The following is a 25,868-nucleotide window of genomic DNA, read 5'->3' on the forward strand; positions in this document are numbered from 1 at the left end:
AATAAAAATACATCAGATCGACTGAACTTTGACAATTTATTAAGAGTTAAATAAAAAAAACCGACACACACACAGTTGAAGTAAGGTTTTTTTTAAAATGAATATGTTGTCTAACATTTTAAATATTTGGTTTGGAATGTATAAAATCATTCTAAGTTTAATTCATCCATTTTCTTTTTTGCCTTCTTCAGTTCTTCCAAAATAGATTTAGCTTGGGACTTGTCAATGATTAGCTCGGCTGTATTCTGTTCTCCTGTAAACACTTCATCGGACTGTAGCGTGACTTTTATTGTATCTACGGTACCTTCGGGTCCAGGAGACACCGAAACATCTGTCAATTTATTAACTGCAAAAGATATATATTGTTAACAGTCTCATAAATATAATTTAAATCTGTGTAAATATACAGTCTTATAAAGATATATTTCTGTTATAAACAATCTCTATTGAATATAGAGGCCTTCGTGGCGCAGGGACTCAAGGGTGTGACTGTAACACGACGGTTGTAGGTCTCTTGAGGGAATGAATTATATTTTTTTATTATTTTCATTTTTGGGCATTTTTCACCAAGGCAAAATCTTGGCGGAAAGTGGGGAACGGAGTATCTTAAGATACCCTCTGCCTACCCTGCTGTGTCCAAGATACAGCGTGAAGCTGATCTATTGAATATATATAGTAGAAGCAACTTTAACAATAATAACAATAACATCAACAACATTAACATTTTATTATTATTATTTATTTGCTCTAGTTTATTTCTACTTTATTAAGAATCTATTATATTTCTCTCTGAAAAGCCCACAAAAGGCAACATACAAAAATACATCAAAACGAAACAATACATACTCATAAACCCATTCGCCTTGACATGTGACTCATAAGCTTCCCGCGAAGTCTCTGCAGCATCAGCCAAAGCAGACGCGTGAGCTCGAGGAACGCCCAGGACTAGAAGATCCCGGGCAAGTTGCACTCCGCTACAACCGCATCGGTGCGCTTGTTTTAACGTCCAGCGTAAAACCGCTGCGGCGCGAGCGCATTCATCTCGAGAGGCTTTAGCGATGTAGAATATAAAATATTAAAATTATTATATTAGTAGGTAAAATGTTAGCTCTTTTTTACAGAGAGTAGAACTAAGAGATTTTTTAATAAGAAAATTCTTTTCTCTTGTCAGTCATATCAAAATAAAATGATTTTTCTATAAACAAAAAAATAATAAGATAGAGATGCTTACATAAAATCGCGAATATTATAATCGTTAAAATACATTTTTATATTTATTTAAAATTATGAATTAGTAGAAATAAATGTAATAATCGTTAGAAATGTTCATCAGGTAGAAGAGCTGCAGGCGATCTTAATTAGAGACTGAAGTACTCACACAAGCTCGTGTCTTTTAATATATCCATGATGCCGTCGTCCTGCAAAAATATTTAATTTATATATTTCTAATTAAAATTTATTATTAATTGTATTATTTTAATTGTATTATTAATCTATTTTAATATTATTAAACTGAAGAATCGGGGAAATTAATATTAAATTAACAAAAAATTATGAAAGAGCATAAATATAAAAAAAATTGTCTTGTTGCCAAGTTTCAACATGTCTGTGAAGTTAGCAGAGCATTGTCCAGCAGATCAAAAAAAAATGGAGTTCTCTTCGCATGCACCTGAGTTCTATAGTTCCTGATAGGTTTTATAAATAGTTCTGTCGTTTTTACCCCTGAAAAAGTTATGTAAAAAAATGATCTGCTACCTTGGCAGATCATTTTTTTGCAAATAAAAATCGGGGCGAGATCTGCACTCATAGGGATGTATAAAATAGTTCCTGATAATTTTTAACAATAGTTCTGTTAATTTCACGAAGAAAAAAATTTTTAAACAAAAAAAAAGAACGTTCGTTTCGAAAATAGTTCGAAAGGTAAAGTAATTTTTAAAATTAATAAAATGATACTCAGAACCGAGAACTTTTCATTTTTCAATAGAATATAAGTAGTTCTACGATATTTAGCCTGAAAGATAACCAGAACTCTGAAAAACTGCCAGCAGAGCATAGTTGATTGTATGAGATATTGAAAAATGTCCATTTAAACTCTTCATATGTAAAAGTACTAAATAATTTTCTATTTTAATGTGCTCAGACTCGGGAACTCTTTGATTTCTAACAGAATATGAGTAGTTCTATTATAAAAAGGCAATTATAAAACTAGAACTCCTGTAAAAATGCCAGCAGAGCATAGTCGAAAATTCGATATGTTGAAAAATATCAAATTAACTTGTTGCGACGAAAAATATTTCTTAAAAATATTAATATCTTGCTCAGAAGCGAGATAGTCTAGTTTTATAATTGGCTTTTTATAATAGAACTACTTATATTCTGTTAGAAATCAAAGAGTTCCCGAATCTGAGCACATTAAAGTAGAAAATTATTTAGTACTTTTACATATGAAGAGTTGAAATGGACATTTTTCAATATTTCATACAAACAACTATGCTCTGCTGGCAGTTTTTTCAGAGTTCTGGTTTTCTTTCAGGTTAAATGTCGTAGAACTACTTATATTCTATTGAAAAATTAAGAGTTCTCTGTTCTGAGCAAGATATTAATATTTTTAAAAAATATTTTTCGTCGCAACAAGTTAATTTGATATTTTTCAACAAATCGAATTTTCTACTATGCTCTGCTGGCAATTTTACAGGAGTTCCGGTTTTATAATTTACATTTTATAATAGAACAACTCATATTCTAATAGAAACTTAAGAGTTCCCGTATCTGAACACTTTCAAAAAAAATAATTTAGTACTTTTACATATGTAGAGTTAAAAACGTCATTTTTCTATACTTCGTATGTTCAACTATGCTCTGCTGGCAGTTTTTTCAGAGTTCTAGTTTTCTTTCAGGCTAGGTATCGTAGAACTACCTGTATTCTATTGTAAAATAAAGAGTTCTCGCTTCTGAGAATGATATTAATATTTTTAAGAAATATTTTTCGTCGCAACAAGTTAATTTGATATTTTTCCACAAATCGAATTTTCTACTATGCTCTGCTGGCATTTTTACAGGAGTTCTGGTTTTGTAGTTAGCTTTGTATAATAGAACTGCTCATATTCTAGTAGAAATCAAAGAGTTCCCGTGTCTGAGCACATTAAAATAGAAAATTATTTAGTACTGTATCATATGAAGAGTTGAAATGGACATTTTTCAATATTTCATACAATCAACTATGCTCTGCTGGCAGTTTTTTCAGAGTTCTGGTTTTCTTTCAGGCTTAATATCGTAGAACTACTTATATTCTATTGTAAAATAAAGAGTTCTCGCGTCTGAGTATCATTTTATTAATTTTAAAAATTACTTTACCTTTCGAACTATTTTCGAAACGAACGTTCTTTTTTTTTGTTTAAAAATTTTTTTCTCCGTGAAATTAACAGAACTATTGTTAAAAATTATCAGGAACTATTTTATACGAGGTGTGTTCAAAAAGTAAGGTGACTTTGTATTTTTAAGAAAAAATATTTATTTATTTATCAATATTTATGTTGTCCCCTTCAAAGTAATCCCCCTCAGATACAATACACTTATGCCAACGGTACGGTATAGCCTTGAGCTCTTCCAGCGATGCAGTCTTTATCTCTTCAATCGTTGCAAATCTCCGACCTTTCATAGGTCTCTTTAGGGAACAAGAAAAAGTCACATGGGGCCAAATCCGGTGAATATGGTGGCTGAGGCATGATTGTGGTGTTGTTTTTGGCCAAAAAATCTCTCACCAGCAAAGATGAGTGAGCAGGGGCATTTTAGCAATTTCGGAACAAACTTCGCTGACACACGTCTCATGCCCAAAACGTTAGAAAAAATTTCATGGCACGAGCCAAGCGATATACCAACATCCTCAGCAACTTCTCTGATAGTGATTCGACGATTTTCCAGAAAAAATTTCTTCACTGCTTGAACGTTTTCATCAGTTGTTGACGTGCTTGGGCGTCCAGAGCGAGGCTCGTCATTGGCATCTTCCCGGCCATCTTGGAAGAGTTTGTACCACTTGTAAACATTTTTTTTACTCAGAACAGTTTCACCGTATGCCACTGTCAACATTTTAAGTGTTTCGGAGCACTTTATGTTATTTTTTACACAAAATTTGATGCAAATCCTTTGATCCATATTTTTCGATAGCAAGAAATCGCCGAGCACGCAAAACACTTATAACCTTTACGCCTCTCCCAACCAAACAAAAAATGCTATACACTTGAAACTTGGTACAGATGTTCGGGAAGAGTGTACCAACATAACAAAATAAAAAAATCGATAATCGAAAGTACGTTGCCCGCCAAATTTGAAAAGTCACCTTACTTTTTGAACACACCTCGTACATCCCTATGAGTGCAGATCTCGCCCCGATTTTTATTTGCAAAAAAATGATCTGCCAAGGGAAGTTAGCAGATCATTTTTTTACATAACTTTTTCAGGGGTAAAAACGACAGAACTATTTATAAAACCTATCAGGAACTATAGAACTCAGGTGCATGCGAAGAGAACTCCATTTTTTTTTTGATCTGCTGGACAATGCTCTGCTAAGTTCACAGACATAGTTTCAACTTCATCGTTTATGATGTTAGAGACACTTAGATACGAGTATATGTATGCCCAAGCCAAACGCGACAGAAGTAAACTTATTCATTTATGATATTACAGTCAAAGACCAGCTAAAAGGTTATAAATGTGATTCTCTTCAGACGAATAAGACAACACCAAAACCAAATAACTAATATCATGAAATATACAGCACTCCGAGTATTTACCAAAAAAACATATTGTAAAACATTGCTAAAAATACAAGAATATCTATGTAAAAATTAAATTTTCATACTTTATCTTATATTATCAGAGTAAACGGGACAATATAGTATCAACTCTCCGATCTCTAGTTTTCGCCAGAATTCGAGACATGGTAGGTATATTGAACACCGGACCTCAACGCAGCGCTATGACTGTAACGCTATCCCACTCGAGGAAGTGAAATACTTATGTACGTTTATATTTCCATTTCTTCGCTTTGGTGTCGCGGCGTTGGGTTCTGCCAGTCAACACGCAATGGCACCAGAATTCGGCAGGAAATGGGGAACGGAGTGTCGTAACACTAGGTTCCCTCTGCTTAACCTGCTGTGTACAGGATAGAGCGTGAAACTGATTTGATTTGATTTTATCTTGGTTTATTCTATATGAATAATTAACATAGATAGGCTCTACTATTAAATACTTCCCAATTATTTTCCCCTGCCGACGACAGATATCTAATTAGATTTTAATGAATTTATTTCTTTAAGTGCATTGAAACGAAACCAATCGAGATCATTTTCAACATCTCATAAACTTTACTATTGAGAGTATTCTCCTGGAAATGTTCAGTGAAAATTAATTCTTTTGGAACAATATTGAATGAATATTGTGTAAAACTTATTTTGGCCACAGCTTGACTTTATGCTGGGCTATTTGTTTAAAATTTATATAAATAATTTAACTTTTAGTGTAACTGTAGGTATTTATAGATGTCAAAATCGTAATATGAAGAATCTTTATCACCAAGTGCCACATGCAGGACAAAGCATAACACTAAATAAAAATAAGAAAGACAGAAATAAGAAATGGTTGGATACATTGAAAATAAATCAGCTTTACGCTGTATCCCGTGGCAGAGGAAGCCTAGAAGTAAGACTCACTTTCTTCTGAAATCTGGAAGCATTGCGTGTTGAATGGCGGAACACAACGCCGTGCTTTATCTCAAAAACGGGATGAGGAAATAAAAATACTGAATATTTCAACACACAAGCTTCTGTCCATGCGTCACGACTGGCATCAAGTTAAGAAAATTTATAAAGTTGTTTAGTAATTGTAATACATACTTTTATTGATGTAAGTTATTGTTATTTTATACTCACAGGCTGTTCTTCTACAACATGATGCAGTAAATTCCTGAAGACTGGTGCCGGGAGGCTACCCAAGGCGTGCAATGCAGCTAAAGCCCATAAAGGACAGTCACCGTCTGAGCAAAATTTGAATTTCTGCAGAAAAAATTTTTACATGAACATGTTTTATTTTTTACTTTTACTTACTTGTATTATATATAGTATATTGTATTATATATATACTTGGAACATTTACTTAAGCTACAGGTATCTAGAAGCCTATTCCTTTAAACCTCGCGGGCGAAGCCGCAGATAAAAGCTAGTAACACAAATTAAAATAACTAGAGTTCACCAAAGGTCACATCAATAACCACCTACACTACGTAAATTCCAACTCACCATAGCTGTATATTAGGTGGCGTCGAAACTGTAACAAATATACATATAAAATTAGCATGAAAATTAAATAAAACATCCTATATAGTGTACTGTAGTTGTCTTGTTGGTCAATGGCGCGCGTTTAATGGTTCGACCGGAAACGTAATGAGGGGTGAAGAGATTTTGCATGTATGTTTAGATTTAGTAGGATATATCATAAACTATTTATTAAGCAACTAGTGGATTCCTGCAACTGCTGTCGTAGATTTTTGCATTTTGTATTATATCTCTTAGATTTCCACTTGATTTATGTAAGAAAAAAGTAGCTTCACGCTTTTTCCGCATATTATTATTTCCCTTTTTTTCCTTTTTTTTTCTTTTAGCGTCACCTGTATACAGGGACTATTGAGTAGAAAGTAAGTACGGAGTGTCCTAACACAAGGTTCCCTCTGCCTACCCTATACGCGGTATACAGGCTGATGCTAAAAGAAAAAAAAATAGAAAAGAAAAAGAATTAAGTAACATATTTAATTAGCTTCTTATACCTATTCGAAATTAAAATAGCTGATCATTTCACAAACAACACGTTCCATTCGACGTAAGCTCTCAATACAAAACAATGTTTAATGTATGAACTCTAGAATGGTAGTTTTATACCATTATTTTTCCAGTTGCAAGTGCAAAGATCGCACCGCTGCTAGTTTCCTAATAAATATTTAAAAGCTAAATATTACTATTGTACTGTGTGAGTGTATATACATGTATGTATGTTTGTATGTATGTGCTTCTATGATTGGATGGAAATTGTGAATTTTTCCTGAATAAAATCGAATAAAAAAGATTAATTTTTACAAGGTCGACGGAGAGAATCTACTGACAAGACACTGACTAGACACTACATACGGAGTGGTGCAACTCAATGCGCTTTGCATTGTTACCAGAGTGAGAACAGGAATATATCAAGTATTTAATTTTGTCTGTATGTTTCGTTTACAGTCCAAAAAGAAGAAATCAGGAGATCTCTTTACTTCTTATACTAGGTATAAATAAAAATATTTCCATTTTCTTCCAAAAGGTCAAACACTCTATTCTCTGTTCCATTCCTATTTCACAGACATTGTGTGCGATAGTATTTTAAAATAAAAAAAAAACCATAAAGATCAAAAAATCTTTTCTAAAGCCATGTCTTCCTATTATTCTTTCCTTTCCATCATCATCTCTTGAATGAACCACAAGTTCATAAGATCGTTGTTGACAGATTAGTTGAGGCTTTTAATATCGCGGGTCCATAGAGGATGCTGTACAAACACATTGAGGCCCAGAGCTTGCTATGCTATGTCAACATTATAAAATATTTACAATAGAATAAATACTAATTTATAATGTGAAAACTGAATTATGTGATTTTTTTATAAATATTTATCCAATACAAATACTACATATTATAATAGTGTACTTTTTGGCGTTTGGCAGAACTCAACACCGTGATTTGCCTCGACACAAGAACGAAGAAATGATAATATTAAATATTTCATTTTATCGAGTGGTAATCAAACCCACAACCTAAGCTTTTCGTCAAAGCAGCAGAAGAAAGTGAATCGTAGATTTAATTATCATCAAATTAAATATAAACTTTTCCTTTTTATATTATTTATTTGGGACAGCAAACGGATTGTGCAAATAAGGAATCACCCTTTTAATTTTTTCTTTGAAAAATCCAATGTTATAACATTTAAAAAGATAATTCAGGAAGTTAATTATATTGTTAAAACTTGAAAATTTTTCGTTTTTCAGTTTTACGCGATTCCATTTCCAATTGAGACCAATCATAATTTCAAATCATATTTTTAAAATAAAAATTGTTAATAAGATGTAAAGTCATTATTAATCTATAATAAAAGAACTGAAGTGCTACTTTTCTACATTTTAACTTTCTTTCTTTTCCAATTTGAAATCGAAAATCAAAAGTTTAAAGTCCTTGTTTAGCTATTAGCTTCAAAATTTATCATTTCTGAATAGTAGAGTCATCGAATTGTAACTCTTATTTGGACAGAGTATTAATGTTTGCAGCTGAATTTTCGAATTCGGTAAACTCTATCCCTAGAGATTTAAATTCGCATTCAAAATAAATGCTAAATTCGTCGATAACGCACGGCTAATTATTTTTTTTAGGGTCATGCTGTATCCCGCGTACATCATATCACGCCGAATTAAAAAGACTCAACACCGTGCTTTGCCTCGACAGCAGAGTAAAAAATGTGAACGTATCATGCTTAAGAACATCTGAACAGAATTTGGCTTACGAGTAGATCTATAGATCAATGATTTTTTACGTTAAAGAGAAATTACCCTAGTATTTTAAATTTAACTTTCATTAATAAAATATCAACTAAAAGGGTTAATAAACCAGTTACTAAGCAAAATAACTATTATATACTAGTAATATTACTTGGTATAACCCACGCAGTTGATCTCGACGCATGTTTTCATTCCATCAGGCCGACGCAGGTGCGTCAAAACTGTAGCGCTTATCGAATTAGCTCTCGATGGCTTTTAGCGAGTTTTCTCATTTAAATCAATTGGGAATTGAGAAAAAAGATATTGGGAATAAGAATAAGAGAAAAAGAAATTGGGAAAAAATACTTTTACTATAGACGTAAGAGTTTTTTTCCGTGGTATTTTTTTTACAGTTATTTAAATATTTTTCTTTACTTTACTATAAATGGCCGAATCATGTAAAAACAAAAAAAAACATTATAAGAATACATAAAATACCTAGAATAGTTTTAACTAAGATTCATTTAGATTTTTTAATAATGACACATATTCGTATGCGTGGTTCAGCGCAGCGTTAAGTTCCGATTCTGTAACCGACCGTCCACGTCTCGTAATTATAAGCTTGGATCCAAAGAGAGATTCTAGCGAGCTAAATTTTCAAAGCCCCTACAAGAGAGAGAATTTAAAATCTTTTTTCTGTTTATTGAAAATAAGTGGCTAGGTAAGCCCAATTTTCTCAGTGCCAAATATTATAATTAGTAAATTTTATAGTTACTAGTATAAAATCATCTTTTACCATAACTTTAAATTTAAAACATATATTTTCAGCTGTATCTGGGATGTAGCAGGGTAGGCAGAGGGAACCTAATACACTCCGTTCCATAATTTTTGCTCAATTTCTATTGTTTTGTCATGGAAACAAGAGGACATGAAAATAATTCGATTGCACAACCACTTCGTTCACAGTCAGATGCTGCTCCGCTGCACCACGAGAGAAGCCTCAAAAATATGTAGACTTTGAAACTCATTATCGAAATCTTATTATGCAAGGAATTCGAAAATATCTCCATACAAAGATTGTTGGTAAATAAATGTTTTCAATGCCCGGGGATTTTCTTTCGAAACAATATGATTCTGTGAACAAAAATTGTTGCTATAAGATACTTTTAATAGTAGTGACTTCGATTCCCATTCGGGGATTGTTATTTTCTTAAATGTAAACGTATTATTCATTTGTTTACTATTTTATTAACTCAAAAGTAACGTAAAGTAAGTTCAACGAGTCATGGATGCCCTAAAGTTAGCTGGCGGCACAGATTTAATTTTAGGATTCTTCTTATTTATGATTATTTTCTTCCCGAGCGAACAAAGCTTAAAAGTTTAGGAACTCTAACTTCAGCGTGGCCACGATTTGTTGACCTTATTATTATTTAAATGGCAACCACTGATTACATGACGTTAACGTGATCTCAAAAATATATAAGGTTTTTAATGATTATTATAAGTTATTAATGTTCCCATTTCCCTATGGAAATTCCACTCGACAAGTTCTCTGCCTACTCTTCTACGTGCGGGATACGGTGTGGAGTTTTTTTTTATGTTTCCATTTCCGTATGTATGGAGGTTTATACACAACTAGTTAAAAAATTAGCTGCACGCTTTTTACTGCATAGCAGGGTAGGCAGAAGGAACTCAATGTTTGTTGCGCTGCATTTGAGAAAAGTAAAAGTTTAACAAATTAGGAATTGAAAGCCACAACTTATAAAGAAATTCTAAAGTCAATGAGAAACGGGTAAGTTCTACACTTGAGGGCAGAAATTTAATTTAAGAAAGAAAATAATGCCGTAAGCTGGCATTTATACTTTTGTTAACATAATTACTAGTACTTTACTACCTACTTACGAGAACATTTATTAGGCCAGTCATGGCGCAGAGGCACAAGTGTGTAATTGTTAGACGTGACAGATTGTGAGTTCGATTCCCATGTAATGAATGAAATTAAATATTTATTGGAATGCGAAGTGCGCAATATCTCTAGAATTCGGTGGAAAGAGGGGAGTGGAGCGTTTTAACACTAAGTTCCCTGTGCCTACCTTAAATAAAATGTAACTACAAAATCGTAGTTTCGAAAATTAGTAATCGATTCATTAACTTACGATCAGGCTATTTAAAAAATATATTTTAAAGTTGAACAGCCTATATAAAATCAAGGACTTGAATTTTGGAATAAGGGAACTTATCAAGACACTCTATCTTGACACTAAAATCTTTCTGCCTGCCTTTCTATATGCGGGATAATGGGTGAAGGTAAAGAAATCTAAATGTCTGATGACCCCGAGTGGTAATCGAATCCACTACTGCTCCTACAGTCAAACACCACGACGCGACTGTCTGTAACTTAGACTATTAAATTATTGAGTATGGCGCAGTTAATAAACACGATTTGGACAAAGTCATGAATGCACAAATACATTGAACATTTATTATAAACAGACGTCACGCCCGCCATTAGATGAATATCTAATCGTCTTATCCAATTATAGCTTGAATTAAAACCATCGAGATCGTCATCTGACTGTAAGCGCGACAGTTGTGGATTCGTTTCCTGTTTGGTGAATTTAAGTAATATGACTTTAAAAAAAACATCCTTGCTTCGTTGTTACTAACGATTTGAATCTTCATATAATCGGTGTCATATTTCATTCATATGCACTTACAACTTTCAAACTACGAGTAAAGTTTTGTGATGTGATTTCTAGGAAAAGACAGTGATTTAAGAGGATATATATGAGTCGGATTTATTTTTAACATTTTCAAAGTGCTATTATACATTAGAATAAAAATACTTATTTGGAAATATATAAAAAAAATTATCGAAGCGGGTTTTGACGAAAAAACGAATATAATATGTATAATAATTAATGTAAAATACAAGCAAAAATGGAGATCACTATCACAAATAAAAAAAATAAAAACTAAACAACGTTTCTCATAAAAAACCTAATTTTAAATTCAACAACAATAATAAAAATAAAAAAAAAAACTACAAACCCATTAAAATAAACTAGAACCCATTCATTCACTCAATATACAATTGATTTGTTTTTATAAGCTCAAAACACTATAAGAAACCGAGAACAGCACTAGCCCGTGAATGGAGTTCTGATGAATATGGAACAGGTGGAGGTGGAAATGTTTCACCGGAGACCACAACCTTTGCAATTCAACAGGTTACACAGCGAGGTGCATTTTGTTTTAATACGTTTACTTTGGTGAGAAACTTTTAATTTATACCTACTATAAAAAAGAGGCCAGTCGACTGATTGTGGATTCGATTCTCACCCGAGGAAATTAAATGTTTAATATTTTCATTTTCTTCGCTCTGGAACACCAGATTCCACCACTCAACACGCAATTGCCGCCAGAATTGCATGGAAAGTAGGGAACGGAAGTATAGTCCTGGTAACAGAGTGTCATAACACTAGGTTCCCAGGTTCCTTCTGCTTAGCCTGCTGTGTGGGATACAGCGTGAAGCAAACAAAAATGGCTCGATTAGAAATCTACATTATAATATTACAATCACACAACCATTATTTATAACGTAGATACCTTCCAACTTTGCTACGAAGGTCTACGTCTACATTTATTTTCTTTTTTTTGTTTTTAAACTTATAACATATTAAATTAAATTAAAAAGCTTTAATTTAGAGGTCGTCGTAGCGTAGAGGCACAACACGGTGCTCATTTTTCCGCCGAATTCTAGAGGTATTGCGTCTTCAGTAGCGGGACTTAACGCCGCGCTTTGCATCGTTACCCGAGTAAGAAAAAGAAAATGTTTTAATGCTTCATTTTCTCGAGTGGGAATCGAACCCACAACCAGTCGCGTTTACAGTCACCCTTGGTGCCTCTGCCCTTGATGATTTATTCTGGCGCTCTCTTTTTCAGTTTTTCAATGAATTGATATTCGTTATCATAGACATTGTGCGCTACACAATGCTCCACAGAAACATCGTAGTTCTTTCAACTAAAGCAGAAAACACAATTGTTTTCTTTAAATATTTATACACTTAGAAACACTAATCTTTCACCTTCGGGAACACAGTGCCCATAATACTGGAGAAAGGTCACCTAATCAGCAAGAGAACACCCGGAAGGATGTATGAAGGTTGATAGAGAGAGGTGAAAGAGGTACGCATAGACCGTAGCGTTGGGCACTCCGTTCTCTCTGGCTACCACATGCTAGGGATATATCATAAAGCTAAAAAGTATTGCCTCAACTGTAATTCGAAGCCACAAACGTTTTCAGGTACAAATTTTCTATTTATTACTCAACGACCTCACAAACTTATATAAGAGAAAGAGAGAAAAATTAATTCTACATTGTTTATACTAAAATATGACTGTTTATTTTTTTTAATTGTGTTGTCATCAAAATTGGCACGCGAGTGAGCCTCCTAAGACCAAAACCAGCTGCGTAAATTACAATTTTAATGTACAAAGAGATCAGGAGGGACAGTTGGAAAATATCTGAAATATTATATTTATCATCCTACAGTGCGGTTCGCGGCTTCGCCCGCTGGAGTTCTAGAATTTACTTAGATATTTTGTTATTTCCTGTTTACATGGGTACACGCACAGAAATATGTTCTAACGAGATGTTTGAAACGACGACGCTGCGTTAACTCAACACACAATGCCTCTAGAATTCGGAGGAAAATAAAGAACTGAGTGTTTTAACACTACGTTCCCCCTGCCTACCCAGCTGTATGCGGGATATAGCAGGAAGCTAAAAAAACCTTCCTCACGATTAACTTTGTCAAAAAAAATCGCATTAAAATTGGTGCTGTAGTTTAAAAATTTATACGTACAACCAACTCTAAAAGCAACAGGTAAACGCAATTTCCACTCCTTGGTATCGAGGCTGAGTGCGGCATTTAGTTCTGTCATTCAATATGCAATGCTTCCCGAATTCGGCGGAAAGTAGGGAACGAAAGTGCCTTAATGGGAACAGAGTGTCTTTACCCTAGGTTCACAGGTTCCTTTTGCCTACTCTGCTACGTGCATGATGTTATAATAGTTCAATCTATACGCGGCAATTAGCGAGTTTGATTTCACTTATAAAGAAATTTCCTTTGAAAATGAAAATTAAAGCATCATTAAATATAGTGTAAAATCATTTCTATATATTTTACTGAAAATCATGATTCCTTTATAATGCATTTTATATATAAATATTTATATTATTAATAAATAGAAAAGAAAACTATATATAATCTGCTATTTATTTATCTTTTTTCTTATAATTACTTAATAATTTTGAAAATTTTCATCCCAGCAAATGCTAATAAAATTTCCCAACAAAATGTATCTATTCGCTTTATTAATACAAATAGTATAAAAATAATAATTAAACATACAATAGTTATGTAAATTAATCCAGAAACTCGTTCGTTTCTGACGCTACACCGACAACAGTATATAAACGGAACGTGGCGTCCCACGGAACCATAGCACGGTGGATTGTCAACCAGTAAACATAGTGTGTTGAGTGGAGTGATAGGAATGATATAATATTTTATGAGGTAAGTTCCAATTTGATTTTTCATATTATTAATACGTCAAAAACCTTTGAGATATCTTAATTTTTATTTTTTCGAAAATTTTCAGTTTTTTTTTGTTATAATATTTGAGATTTATAATTAAAATTGTGTTTTAATTGTATAATATGTAAAAAATAATCTTAAAAATAAAACGTACTGTTTTTAAAGTAATAATTTCCTTATTTAAAGTGGAGACGCGTAAAGAATAAAAAGTAGAGTCGACAAAAAATTACATTAAAACAACTTATATATAATATAGTTATATACATTTTAAATAATATTTCTATATATATTTATATATTTAACATATTATGCAACAGGCAGACCTTTCAGAGAGTCCAACCCAATGCATTCGCACGCTCAGTACATATTGTGTTAAGAGAAACAATTCATTTCATAAATAAACACTATTGCATATTAAATAATTTAGAGTGTACCTCTGCTTCACGCTTGTTCCCACAGCACAGATTAGGCAGAAGAAACTTTGTGCTAAAACTCTCCGTTCCACCTAACTTCAAAGACCACTACGTGTTGACGTAACTCATCACCCTGCTTTGTCTAACAGGGTGGTGAAATGAAAATAATTTTTATATAATTAATTGTATTGTGGCGCAGGTGACGCGACGGTCATAGATTCGATTCTCCCTTAGGGGAATGAAACATTTAATATTTTCATACTTCGCTCGTCGAGTTCTGCCTCGAGAATTCCCGCGGAAAAAGGGGTACGGAAGATTCCTAATGTGAACGGAGTGTCTGTATAACGTACATGTAATATTTTATAGGATTATTTTTTAATTACCATCTACGGAACACTAAGAAGCCTACTATATGATTTCTATAGGGATTAACTCTTTCAAAGAAGGAACCAATTTCTATTACTACAATAGCCACTGTGTGGACAAGATCTGATGAAAATTATTATATATATATATATAATATACATACATATATGTAATAAAATATTACTTATAATTTGTGTAATATCCAATTTTCATACATACACGTTTAGTGGCGGAGCCTAACCCCGACATTTTTTTTAAATTTTCATTTTAAAATAAAAACCTAAGTGGAAAAGTGGAAATCGAACTGACAACCTACCTCTGCCTACCCTGCTATGTGCAACTAACTGAAGCTAGCAATATTAATAATTTACAAATTGTTAAAATTGTATTATCATACAAAATTAAAATCTAAATTTAAAGCGCATCCCTTATGTGTGTCTATAAGGATAAATGTCGAGATATTTAAACTTTTTTCCGAAGCTTTTTTAATGACTAATAATCCTAGAATAATTTCAATTGTGTTGATTAATTGTAGGCACCTTTTTATATGGGATTGAAATCAGTTTTGTTGAGTGAGTTTGTTGATCAGTTGAGTTGAGTTACAAATTACAAGGAGACGTTGTCAATCAATAGTTACGGCAAGTATGAAAACAATCGAAAGGAAGATACATGGATTGATTATTCTCTAAAAAAATGAATAACATCAAAGGGATTTTTTTTGTTTTGTTATATAAATGTTCTTGTCATATCATTCTTTGGGCGAACTCTTAAGAATCTCTAGCTTAGATAAATATTATGAGATTCGTTTCTTTTTACTAACAATAAAGGTATGTAGATTCAGATTACAACTGTTATTGTTTATACATATTCCGAGACAAAAAACAAATGTTTGTAGAGTTATTAAATATACAAAAGATTTTTTTCTTCACAAAAAAAAAGCTTCAACCAGTATCCCGCTCACAGCAGGGTAGGCAGAGGGAACCTCGTGGTAAGACACTCCGTTCCCCACTTCTTTCTTCACGCACGCTTTTATATAAAGTCGCAGAAATTGCTAATTATTTTATATTATTTCATAGTTCAATACTAATATTATAAAGCTGAAATGTTTGTTTAGTTATTTGATCGCGTTTATCTTGGGAACTACTATTTGCCTGTGCGTTTGTTCACGTTAATCTCAGAATCGGATTAACTATTTTAAGTGCAGTTCTTTAATTGCTAATTATTTATTAAAATATGAAAATTATTATTAGTGAATAAATAATTGTGCATTCCAGGCGGGCGAAGCCGCAAGTGGGTCGCTAGTATAAAATACAATGATCAAATATAAATATTTTTCTGACACTTGTAGAACCACAAACTATATTCAGAACAATCAGAAGGAAAACGACAGACAATTGAAAGCATTTCAAAAGTGAAAGATCTATGAGGAGTTATCAAAAGACGTCAGTTCAACAGTAACTCTTTGTAATACAAATAATAATGGACATATAAATAATTTAGTTTGAAAGTCCTCGAGCAATATTTAAAGCGCCCATATATTTTTATTTTAAACAGAAGTTACTCGTATATATATATATATATATAGATTTTTCTTTTTGTAAAAGTTTTAATTTTAACCAATTCGTGCTATCGTTGTGTTGAATTGAAACTGCGTTGTGATAGTGGGGTCAAATCCTACAGGCCAATGTGACAGACAGTATGACAAACGAGATGGTTGCGGTTTTGCTACCCCTACTAGGGATTGAATTATTTTCATTTGTCACCGGTGAAAACGCATAATGTCTCGAATTCAGGCGGAGAGCGAAGAAAAGAGTGTCTTGACACTAGTTTATCTCTGTCTTTCTTGAAGTATACAGCAAATATTTTTTTTCCCTTTTAGTTAAACAGCGTAGCAGTAAAAAACATAAATATAAACAAAAATAAAAAAAACATATGATTTTACTTACGTGTAAATCAAAGACTGGATTACTCCCTTACAGCTTTTGAACGTCCGTCGGTATTATCTAAAAAAAACAAAGATATTTGAATTAAACAAAATAAGTATTGCTCTCTTTTTTAGATACTTTATTTAATGAAATAAATAATATTTAAGTCATTTTCGGTGCAACGTCAACAGCTAAACTAGAAGCTAAACATATAGCTAAGTTACTGTAGGAACACTGTAGTTAATTAAGATGTACTCTCAAACATGGACCATATTGGGCAAAGTGATAGGACAATATCAATGCTAAACGTAATGATATTTTCTGGCGCGTTCCTTTTTTTACATATAGGATCAAAGCGAAGAGTTAAGACACTAATTTCTTCACTTTTAAAATAATACTTAAATACAGAATACGGAAGTGACTTAATGTGAACGGAGTCTCTTAAAACAAGGTGCCCAGGTTCTCTCTGCCTATCCAATAAAGAAAGCCAATCAAGCAAAATCAAATATCTACTTAAAAACGCCAATTAAATCAAACTCAAAGAGTAACTTTATCAAAATGTATTAAAACTCAAAAACTGAAATAGCCCAAGTGATATTACGATTGGGGCGATTCGAACGTTGTGGTCGGACGCGGTCGACCACGAGTGGTCCTGGTTCTGTCACACAGAACATGTGTGGGGAAGTTCTGAATTAGAAGTGTTGGGCGTTCTGGTGGTTGGGTTATGTTTTTCATTTATTTTAGTCCTTTTTTTTAAACAATATAATATAGTATTGTTTTTAGTTTTTTTATGCTTTTTTTTTTACTTTTCTCTGTCTGTATACTCCATTTCCCGATTTCTGCCGAATTTTCGAGACACTGCGTGTTGAGGGGCAGAACGGAAAAATTTTACTAGTACTAAAGCGAATAAATGAAAATAATATTACATAACAGTTCATTCCTATGAGTGAGAATCGAATCCACTACCGTCGCGTTTACAGACACACGATTGTGCCACTGCGTCACGACAGCCGGGTTTTGTTGAATTATTATTTTTATGATATTTGAGTGCCTGTATATTTCTGTATATCATTAATGGTAAGCTTCTAACCTTTTAGTAAATTAGGTCTCCTTGGCATCAACTCTTAATGTTACAGATATAGTTACCTAATGGGTGTAGCATGAAGAGAATCTATCACTACATTTTTACTTTGCTTAATTCTTAAAAACGAAAGAGTGTTATATGAAGTATAGTTTATCTTCAGTAGGAATATTTTAGCACATATAAATGTATGTAAATTCTATAATTAACTTTTCTGATATATTCAAAGACCAAAACGTATAGGCGTAACAGCGATCAACCCAACAGAAGTGAGGTTGATCTTCCCAATAGTTGTCATACAAAACTTTACAAAATCACACAACGATCCTAAAAGACTTAATGGAAACCTCCACTTTCCTCTTTACTTATGTTTGTTGAGTAAAACTTTAAGATCAGTCACAATTAAAATATAGCTCACAAATACATATACATACATACAGCTTCACGTTATATCTCGCACATCGCAGGATAGGCAGAGGGAACCCAGTGTTAAAACACTCCCCATTTCAGGCTGAATTTTTCTAGGTATTGCGTTTTGACTGGCGGAACCCAACGTCGGGCTTTTGCCTTAGTGACAGAGTGTGGTGCGAGGTGTTACAGTCACACCTTGTACCCCTTTTTTTTTTCTTTTTTTTTCCGTGGGGAAACCCTTTTACGGGTATCCACATGCCGGGTGAAATGCGATGCGGATTATGTGAGACTCATGCTTCTGCATCCTACTCACTAAAACCCCACGATGGTCCATCATTATGCATTTTTCGAAGCCGCGGGTACACTTTCATACTCTACCGCAACTTCGCAGCAGTTGCTTGTTTCACTAAGCACTTCTTCTTTTTATAGCTTCCAATAATTGACCACGTGCCAGGACCAACACGCGTCTCTTCTCAGGGATATTTACTTAAGCAACGACAGCTTCGCACCTTGTACCCCTGCGCCATAACGACTTTAAATATAGCAGACAATCGCTTATGTCCTACATTACTCATAGGTTTCAAAAGGAAATGAGACCTAGTAACGCGCGGTTAGTACAATCTTAGCTAGATGTTTTATTCTTAAGATTTAAAAAAGTATTTAGTAGTTGGTTTAATTTTTAAATTCTGAGGGCATTGCGTGGCGGAACTTAACGCCATGCTTTGCCTCGGTATCTAAATATTTTATTTCATCGATCGGGAATCGAATCCAAGTTGGCAGCGTTTACAGTCACAAGCTTGTTCCCTTGCATTATGACAGGTCTCAAACATCTTACATTAGTTGTATATAAATTCAAATCACGCGAAACTAAATCGCTTAAAGGCACTATGAGGGTAGGTTATGAAAAAAATAAACATGGACGCCCAAAATACAGACAAAAATAGGTTTCGCGAAAATTTCTATTATTGCCTATTCGATGCATTTACATATTATTAGAAAAACAAGGCAGGTATATTGTTATAAAGGTCCCCTAACATGATAGTAGTAGGGTACTTTTTGCCTTGTTTGATGTCAATAAATAATTATAATATGAAGAAATTCATCATCATTCAGATTTTTTGTTTTTAGTCAAATAACCCATTTTGTTTAATAAATGGAAAAAATAAAGCGTGGCGTTCACATTCACAGCTCAATAAGCAATTTCTTGATTGTGGGCAGAAAACCGGTATAGGGCGACCAGAATATATCAGGACCAGGAGCAGGAGATATTAGGGTAGGCAGAAAGAACTCTATCTACCTTTCAGCTCCACGTTATATCCCACATAAAGAAGCGTGGGCAGAGGGAACCTAGTGTTAAAACACACACCGTTCAATTATCGAGACATTGCGTTGAATAATGGAACAAAACGCTGCTTTGTTCCTACAAGTACCTACTTAAAACCTTAAAAAAAAGTTACTTATAATTTCCAAACAATTCAATGTAAAAAGCGAATCGCAAACAACACCTTATTAAATTATCTTTAGTCATTCTTTCACCGGGCGAACGATTTCCATTCATTTGTAAAAACAATATTTTTACTGTATCCCTTTGATGGTTCTCACAAATACTGGTGGTCCTAGACTTAAGTATTTTTAATGGTGACAATTATTTAACTGTTCGATAAGCACAGGCTATTAGTACTATTATTAGGAATATTTTTGTTGAAGAAAAAATGTTTGTGTAGTTAGTGCCTAGCTGTTATAAGTACCTATAGATAGAATTAACATTCGTCTGTTTGTCTATATGCGGGATACAAAGTGAAGCTAAAAAGTGTATGTAGATATAAAATAATTAATTTAAAAATAAAACAGCTTCACGCTGGATCACGCATATAGCAGGGTAGGCAGAGGGAACTTAGTGTTAAGACGCTCACTTCCCCACTTTCCGTTGAATTTTTCGAGGCATAGCATGTTGAATGGCGAAACTCAACGCTGGTGACAGAGCGAAGAAATGGAAATATTAATAAATAATGATTCATTCCCCCGAGTACGGATAGAACCCACAATCGTCGCGTCGCCTCGTGCCCCTGCGTCCCCACGACCTCAATTTATTTTAAACATCAATTATTATATACAATTGTGTATTGAAATCACGGTAGTGTGAGCGTATGGTGGTTGTGGTTTTATTCAGAATAGAAAGCAATTAACATCAATCCTATACAATCTCGGAAGTCGTCATGACAATGTACAATTGAGTGTGATTGTGAACGCAGTGGTTTTGGGTTTATTTTCATTTGTGGAACTAATTATTTAAATTATTTTAACTTCCCCGCACCGTTCCACAAAGCGCCATTCAATAAGCAAAATCTCAAAATCATAGCGGGAAGTGAAGAACGGAGTATCTTAACATTAACTTCCCAGAGCCTACCCTGTGAGTGAAAGAGTGGGGCCTCTTTACGAAGTAATAAAATAAAAAAGATTAAATCGTTAAGTAATTTTTAAGAAGTTACAGCAAGAACTAAATCTAGATCAATGACCAGTCAAAGTCCAGCAAAAGCGCTCACACCCGCAACGTAGATTTATTTATATGATTGAAATAAAATAAAATGAGACTGTCATGGCGCTGCGACAGAAGGGTGTGATTGTATCGCGACGGTTGTGGGTACGATTCCACTCGAGGAAGTGAAATATTTATTTACGTTTATATTTTCATTTCTTCGCTCTGGTGTTGAGGCAAAGCGCGCCGTTGAGTTCCGCCACTCAACACGCAATGCCTACAGAAGTGAGGAACGGAGTTAATACTAGGTTCTCTCTGCCTACCCTGTTGTGTGCGGGATACAGCTTGAAGCTGAAGCTGAAATAAAATATTTCGTTAGCAATATGCTCTATTAATATAAGCACTTCCATCTACAAGTTCCTTTCGAACTTATATTTTTTCTATTCAAAAGCTGTTATTTACAATGCGGAAATATTACCGTTACACGCGCATAATACATCCCCAGACGGGAACCCGAAAGCTTTGACTTATAACTTTAGTACAGCGTTACCTGAGCTTTGGGAGCGGTAAAAGTTAAGTAAATATACCTAAAGTGTGTTTTGTGTTTCCAATTGTAATCTATATTTTTTAACTTCACGCTCTATTCCTCACACAGCAGGGTAAGCAGGGGGAATCTGTTGTTAAGACATTCCGTTCCTCATATTCCGCAGAATTCTGGAGGCATTGTGTGTTGAGTGGTGGAACCCAACGCCGCCTTTGCCTTGAGCGAACCAGAGCGAAGAAAATATATTTCATTTCCTCGAGTAGGGAAGCCACAACCTGTTGGATTTATACCCACCCACTGCGCCACGACTGGCTTTAATAATTTAAATATAAAAAATATAACTATCCAAAGGCAGAAAGCAATCATGATTTTACTCAAAACTTAGATAAAGTATTTAGTTCTAACAGTCGTGTAAGTTTTTTAAAAACTTTGCGAAATCAGATTATATCTCTTGGAAACAGAAATAAAGTTACCTGTTGATTTTCTATATCATTTTATAAACTTAAAGAATACATAAATACATAATAAATAAATACATAAATGTATTGAATACATACGAGTATATAGATACAATAATGTATAGTAAGCATGACTTCTTTTTGGGATTCTGTACCTCAAAAGGTAAAAACGGAACCTATAGGATCACTTTGTCGTCCGCCTGTTCGTCTGTTAAGATGTAAATCCTAATGTACAAAATGCGGCGTTCAATTCCGAACAGGGTGTGGTGACAGCAACTTAATAATATCTGTACATTCTCTCTGCCTAAGCAAAGAAGCTGAGGAGAAAAGTGGAAATAAACAAATATTCTTTACTTTTCAAAGATATAAGTGTGCGTTCCATAAAAAAGGCATAATGTCTTGGGTCATAATTAAATATTATTCCGTTCACACCATGTTTGCGATCCCTATAATTAATTTATTCTTAATAAAGTACCCTACAATATATAAAGAAAGAAATATAAAAGAAAAGAAACTTAATCTTATTGTAGTAACTGTTTTAGATGCGTGGTTTCTTGACGCTATATCCCAATATAAGTATATCACCATCCGACCTAAGTGGGAGTCTAGTATTGAGACACTCCGTTCTCCATCGGGTTCATGACCCAAAACAATCAGACACGAGCTCATTGAGCTTGATGGCTTCTGCCACGGATAAGTAAATATATTTTTTTATATTAATAAAAAATATCTTCATTACAGAACCATGGTGTACTTCTTGATTCTCATCGCCTCATGGTTGGGCTCCGCCAGCCTGCAATATATCAACACTGAAGGCCCTGAATCTGGAACCATCGTGGACTCCTTAGATTCTACTGTACATTATCCACCACTACCATATTTCAACTACTATAACCATCCGACTAGAAACTACGATATACAAAACGATGAACGTAATCATTTCTACCAGCAAGACCACCTTGAACAACAACGCAAAAGACGAACTGCTGAAGAAGTAGACGATGACAATCGCTGGAGACCCTCAGTTGATACCGACAAAACCATTTACGTGCAGACCAACGACAGGAACCCTTTTTTAGTCGAAACCCCAACCGGAGAAGATAATTCTAGTGAAACTGAAATTATAACTGCGGCAGAAAAAAGAAGCTTCAGTCCCTGGGGTGGTAAAAGAGATAAACCAAATGTTGCCGAACACATGTGGTCTTGGAAACGTACTGCCAACATTCGGGAACCAAGTATGCCCAAGCGAGTTCGATTTAGTCCATGGGGAGGAAAACGAAGCGGCCAAATGGTGTACAAGCCAGGAAGTAAAAGTTCAAAAATCATCTTATCTGCATCTGTACCAGAATTGACTCGAATTGTATCAAATTTCTCGCCTTCCAACAATAGGTTAGATGTGGCCGGTTTCCAGTTTGTCCCGATTTTGGACAAACGACATCCGATTAAAATCCTAGCTTTGAGCACAAGAGTAGAAGACAAGACTCTACGAGACGCTCTACCGTTCAACACTATTTTGGACAATATACCAAGATTATACAAACCAGGACATCCTTACGTGGATGTAAATCTTAAGAAAGATGGTAAGAGGAAAGTGAAGTTCAGCGCTTGGGGCGGTAAGAGGTCTCCCCCAATCATAGGACCAATCTGGACCCCAGCATCTGAAGATGTGAAAGATTCCACTCTCGACACAATAGTATTAGTACGAAATAATCACAATGAAGATGAAGTCTAGAGTCTAGAGTTTACAATTGACCTAGCAAGTGGCTCATGGTACCTTTTAGCTACATTTTCTGATACTCATATTTATAAAATGGTGATACAAGCATTTACATATAAATCAATTGTTTTTATGTAAGTGCCATAACAGGAAATTAATTTTCAAGATTGTCTAAGTAATGTAGTGTCTTCGTTGAATTGGCTGGATTCATAGAAGACAGCTAGCGATACTTATATTATACAAATTGTAATTAAATTATAGTCAATTGTTATTTTCAAATGTATTGTTGATTATGTAACTATTGGTGAGAGGCCAAAATACACGCCTATATCTTTATGTGTTATTTATTATGCTGTTTTTGATTAAATAATATAATTTTTAAAGTCTTACTTATTTTACTAATTTTATTTAACTTTTTTATAACCATAAATTTTTGGATCTTACTCATAATTCACTTAAAATAAAAAATATTGTAATCTGAATAAGAAAGTTTATAAAAACATAGTATGAATATGATGAACAAAGGAATATATATCAGAAATGAATAGCATTTTCTCATCTAATTGTTGTATAAAACAGACTTTTGCTGAATTTAATTCAAATTAAATAATATACTCCACATCACCAAAGAAAACAAGATTTGTTAAAAATATTAAAAGTAGCGTTGATATATTTCTTATATTACCAAATAGCGGAGGGAATCTAGTCAATTCATTTTTCAATCTATTTTTGGGTTATTGCGTCTAGTCTAGTCGTCTAGTCTAGACATGGGGAACTCAATACTTGGTTTGTCTACAGGTGAGGAAATAAAAATAATTTATATATTTCTTCCAAGTAGGATTGAACCCACAACCACCAAGTTTACAGTCTATCCTATTGAATTACAACAACCACAAATAATAAGAAATTATAAAACTTTTATATTTTTATAGTTTATTTGATTAAAAGGTCAATTTTACAATCATTTGATATTTTAAGAAAACTCATTATCCACACTAATTAAGAAATATAAAACATGTAGTTAGTATAAATTTAACAATGACAAAGTTATGCCTATAACCAAACAAAACATAAATGCATGAAAAAGGAACAAATTAGACAGTCCTCAATATAATATGGACTCCTGAGTCAGTCTCCACTGGCTTACTCAGCTGCCCGACCTTGAGTTTGAAAGCTTCCTCCTCAAAAGCCCTTTGCATCTGACCACGTCCAAACATCCCTAAATCCCCACCTCGCTTAGCAGACGAGCAGTCAGAAAATTTCATTGCAATATCAGTAAATGCAGCATCGTTGGCTACAATCTGTTTCCGATAATTCTTAAGCATTTCCATTGCTTCCTCCTTACTTCTAGTGATATTTTCTTCGCGCCAAGACGATGGACGTCTACTTTCAGCATGCTTTACCAGGATATGGCTGCAGCGTACTTCACCGGGATCAGCTGGAGCATCAGGTCGCTCCCATTGAGATTTCTTGGTGTACATATTCAGGAAATACGTCATGCCAGTTGAGCGGCTGGTCCTCATCTCCCATCCTTCCGGCAACGGGGCGTCGTTGTCATTAGACATTCTGATTCTGCAATATTTCGTGAGTTTTGATGTCTTTTCACAATAACACAATAAAAAATAACCCAACAAATTTATACGCCGTTTTGAACGCGTTTAAGAATAAATCACAATTCTTTTGTTCATCATAAGTTAGTTCAACTATAAATATTGTAAATATACGTTAAAACACTGAAGAGAAAACTATATTTTTTAAATAAAAATTAAATACAAAGTACTCACCTCGGGCGTAGATGTATCCCAAGATGTTCAAGTAGGTAATAGTAGGATAATAGAATTAAATATATTAAATGAAAAGTTGAGATTTTCCAAGCTCAGCGTATCTTATTTTATTTGCTCTGTTTTTATAACAACTTTTTTTCGTAAGAAATTATAAATTTCCAACACCAAACATAATGACAGATTAGAAATGCGTTATGTTAGTAATTCGATTATTGATATTGAATCGATTACTTACTAGATATGACTTTTTAAAATACAGTAATAAAAAATAGATAAAATTAAACAGACATTTGGAAAATTTATATTTATATTTTATTGAAAAAAATTTAATTAAATTTTTAGAATTATATTCTTATTATCGGTATAAATCAATTTAAAGGAAATTAATTTCGATTCCGAGAGAATCGATAGCGATCGCTGCAATACAGCAGCAACATTGGAGGCACAGATAATGAGTAAATGGGTTCTGTGCAGATAATTTAAGAAAACGCAAATGACAATTTAAGAATATTTAATAGTAGTCAATAATGAATTCGTAGTT

General features: G+C 33.7%; 3 protein-coding genes across 3 annotated transcripts; 1 reads left to right on the forward strand and 2 right to left on the reverse strand.

Annotated features, from left to right (window-relative positions):
* Positions 1-17: 17 nt before the first annotated feature.
* On the reverse strand, positions 18-25,469 carry LOC146536113 (COMM domain-containing protein 4). Its single transcript, XM_085190061.1, has 7 exons — positions 25,328-25,469; positions 16,878-16,934; positions 6,294-6,321; positions 5,928-6,050; positions 1,379-1,418; positions 847-1,050; positions 18-346 (listed from the first exon to the last, which is right to left on the reverse strand). Exons 3-7 carry the CDS (start codon positions 6,294-6,296, stop codon positions 147-149), a joined length of 570 nt encoding a protein of 189 aa, XP_085046187.1. The 5' UTR covers positions 6,297-6,321; positions 16,878-16,934; positions 25,328-25,469; the 3' UTR covers positions 18-146.
* LOC146536114 (uncharacterized) lies at positions 14,056-23,927 on the forward strand. Its single transcript, XM_085190058.1, has 2 exons — positions 14,056-14,131; positions 22,568-23,927. The coding sequence occupies exons 1-2, from the start codon at positions 14,127-14,129 to the stop codon at positions 23,556-23,558; spliced, it is 996 nt and encodes a 331-aa protein (XP_085046184.1). The 5' UTR covers positions 14,056-14,126; the 3' UTR covers positions 23,559-23,927.
* Positions 24,460-25,469, reverse strand: dod ((peptidyl-prolyl cis/trans isomerase) NIMA-interacting 1 dodo). The gene is made up of 2 exons (XM_085190059.1): positions 25,328-25,469; positions 24,460-25,115 (listed from the first exon to the last, which is right to left on the reverse strand). The coding sequence occupies exon 2, from the start codon at positions 25,106-25,108 to the stop codon at positions 24,638-24,640; it is 471 nt and encodes a 156-aa protein (XP_085046185.1). The 5' UTR covers positions 25,109-25,115; positions 25,328-25,469; the 3' UTR covers positions 24,460-24,637.
* Positions 25,470-25,868: the final 399 nt, after the last annotated feature.

This window comes from Heliconius melpomene, chromosome 9 (genome assembly GCF_056956725.1).
Source record: "Heliconius melpomene rosina isolate 202511_hmr_F chromosome 9, ASM5695672v1, whole genome shotgun sequence".
Taxonomy (NCBI): Eukaryota; Metazoa; Arthropoda; class Insecta; order Lepidoptera; family Nymphalidae; genus Heliconius; species Heliconius melpomene.

Excerpts from the sequence above, each read along its gene's own strand:
- LOC146536113 (XM_085190061.1), bottom strand. Across the intron at positions 1,419-5,927 it reads ATGTTGTAGAAGAACAGCCT|GACGACGGCATCATGGATAT; the intron begins GTGAGTATAAAA and ends ATATTTTTGCAG. Across the intron at positions 1,051-1,378 it reads ATTAAAAGACACGAGCTTGT|CCTCTCGAGATGAATGCGCT; the intron begins GTGAGTACTTCA and ends ACATCGCTAAAG.
- dod (XM_085190059.1), bottom strand. The coding sequence starts at position 25,108 with ATGTCTAATGACAACGACGCCCCGTTGCCGGAAGGATGGGAGATGAGG.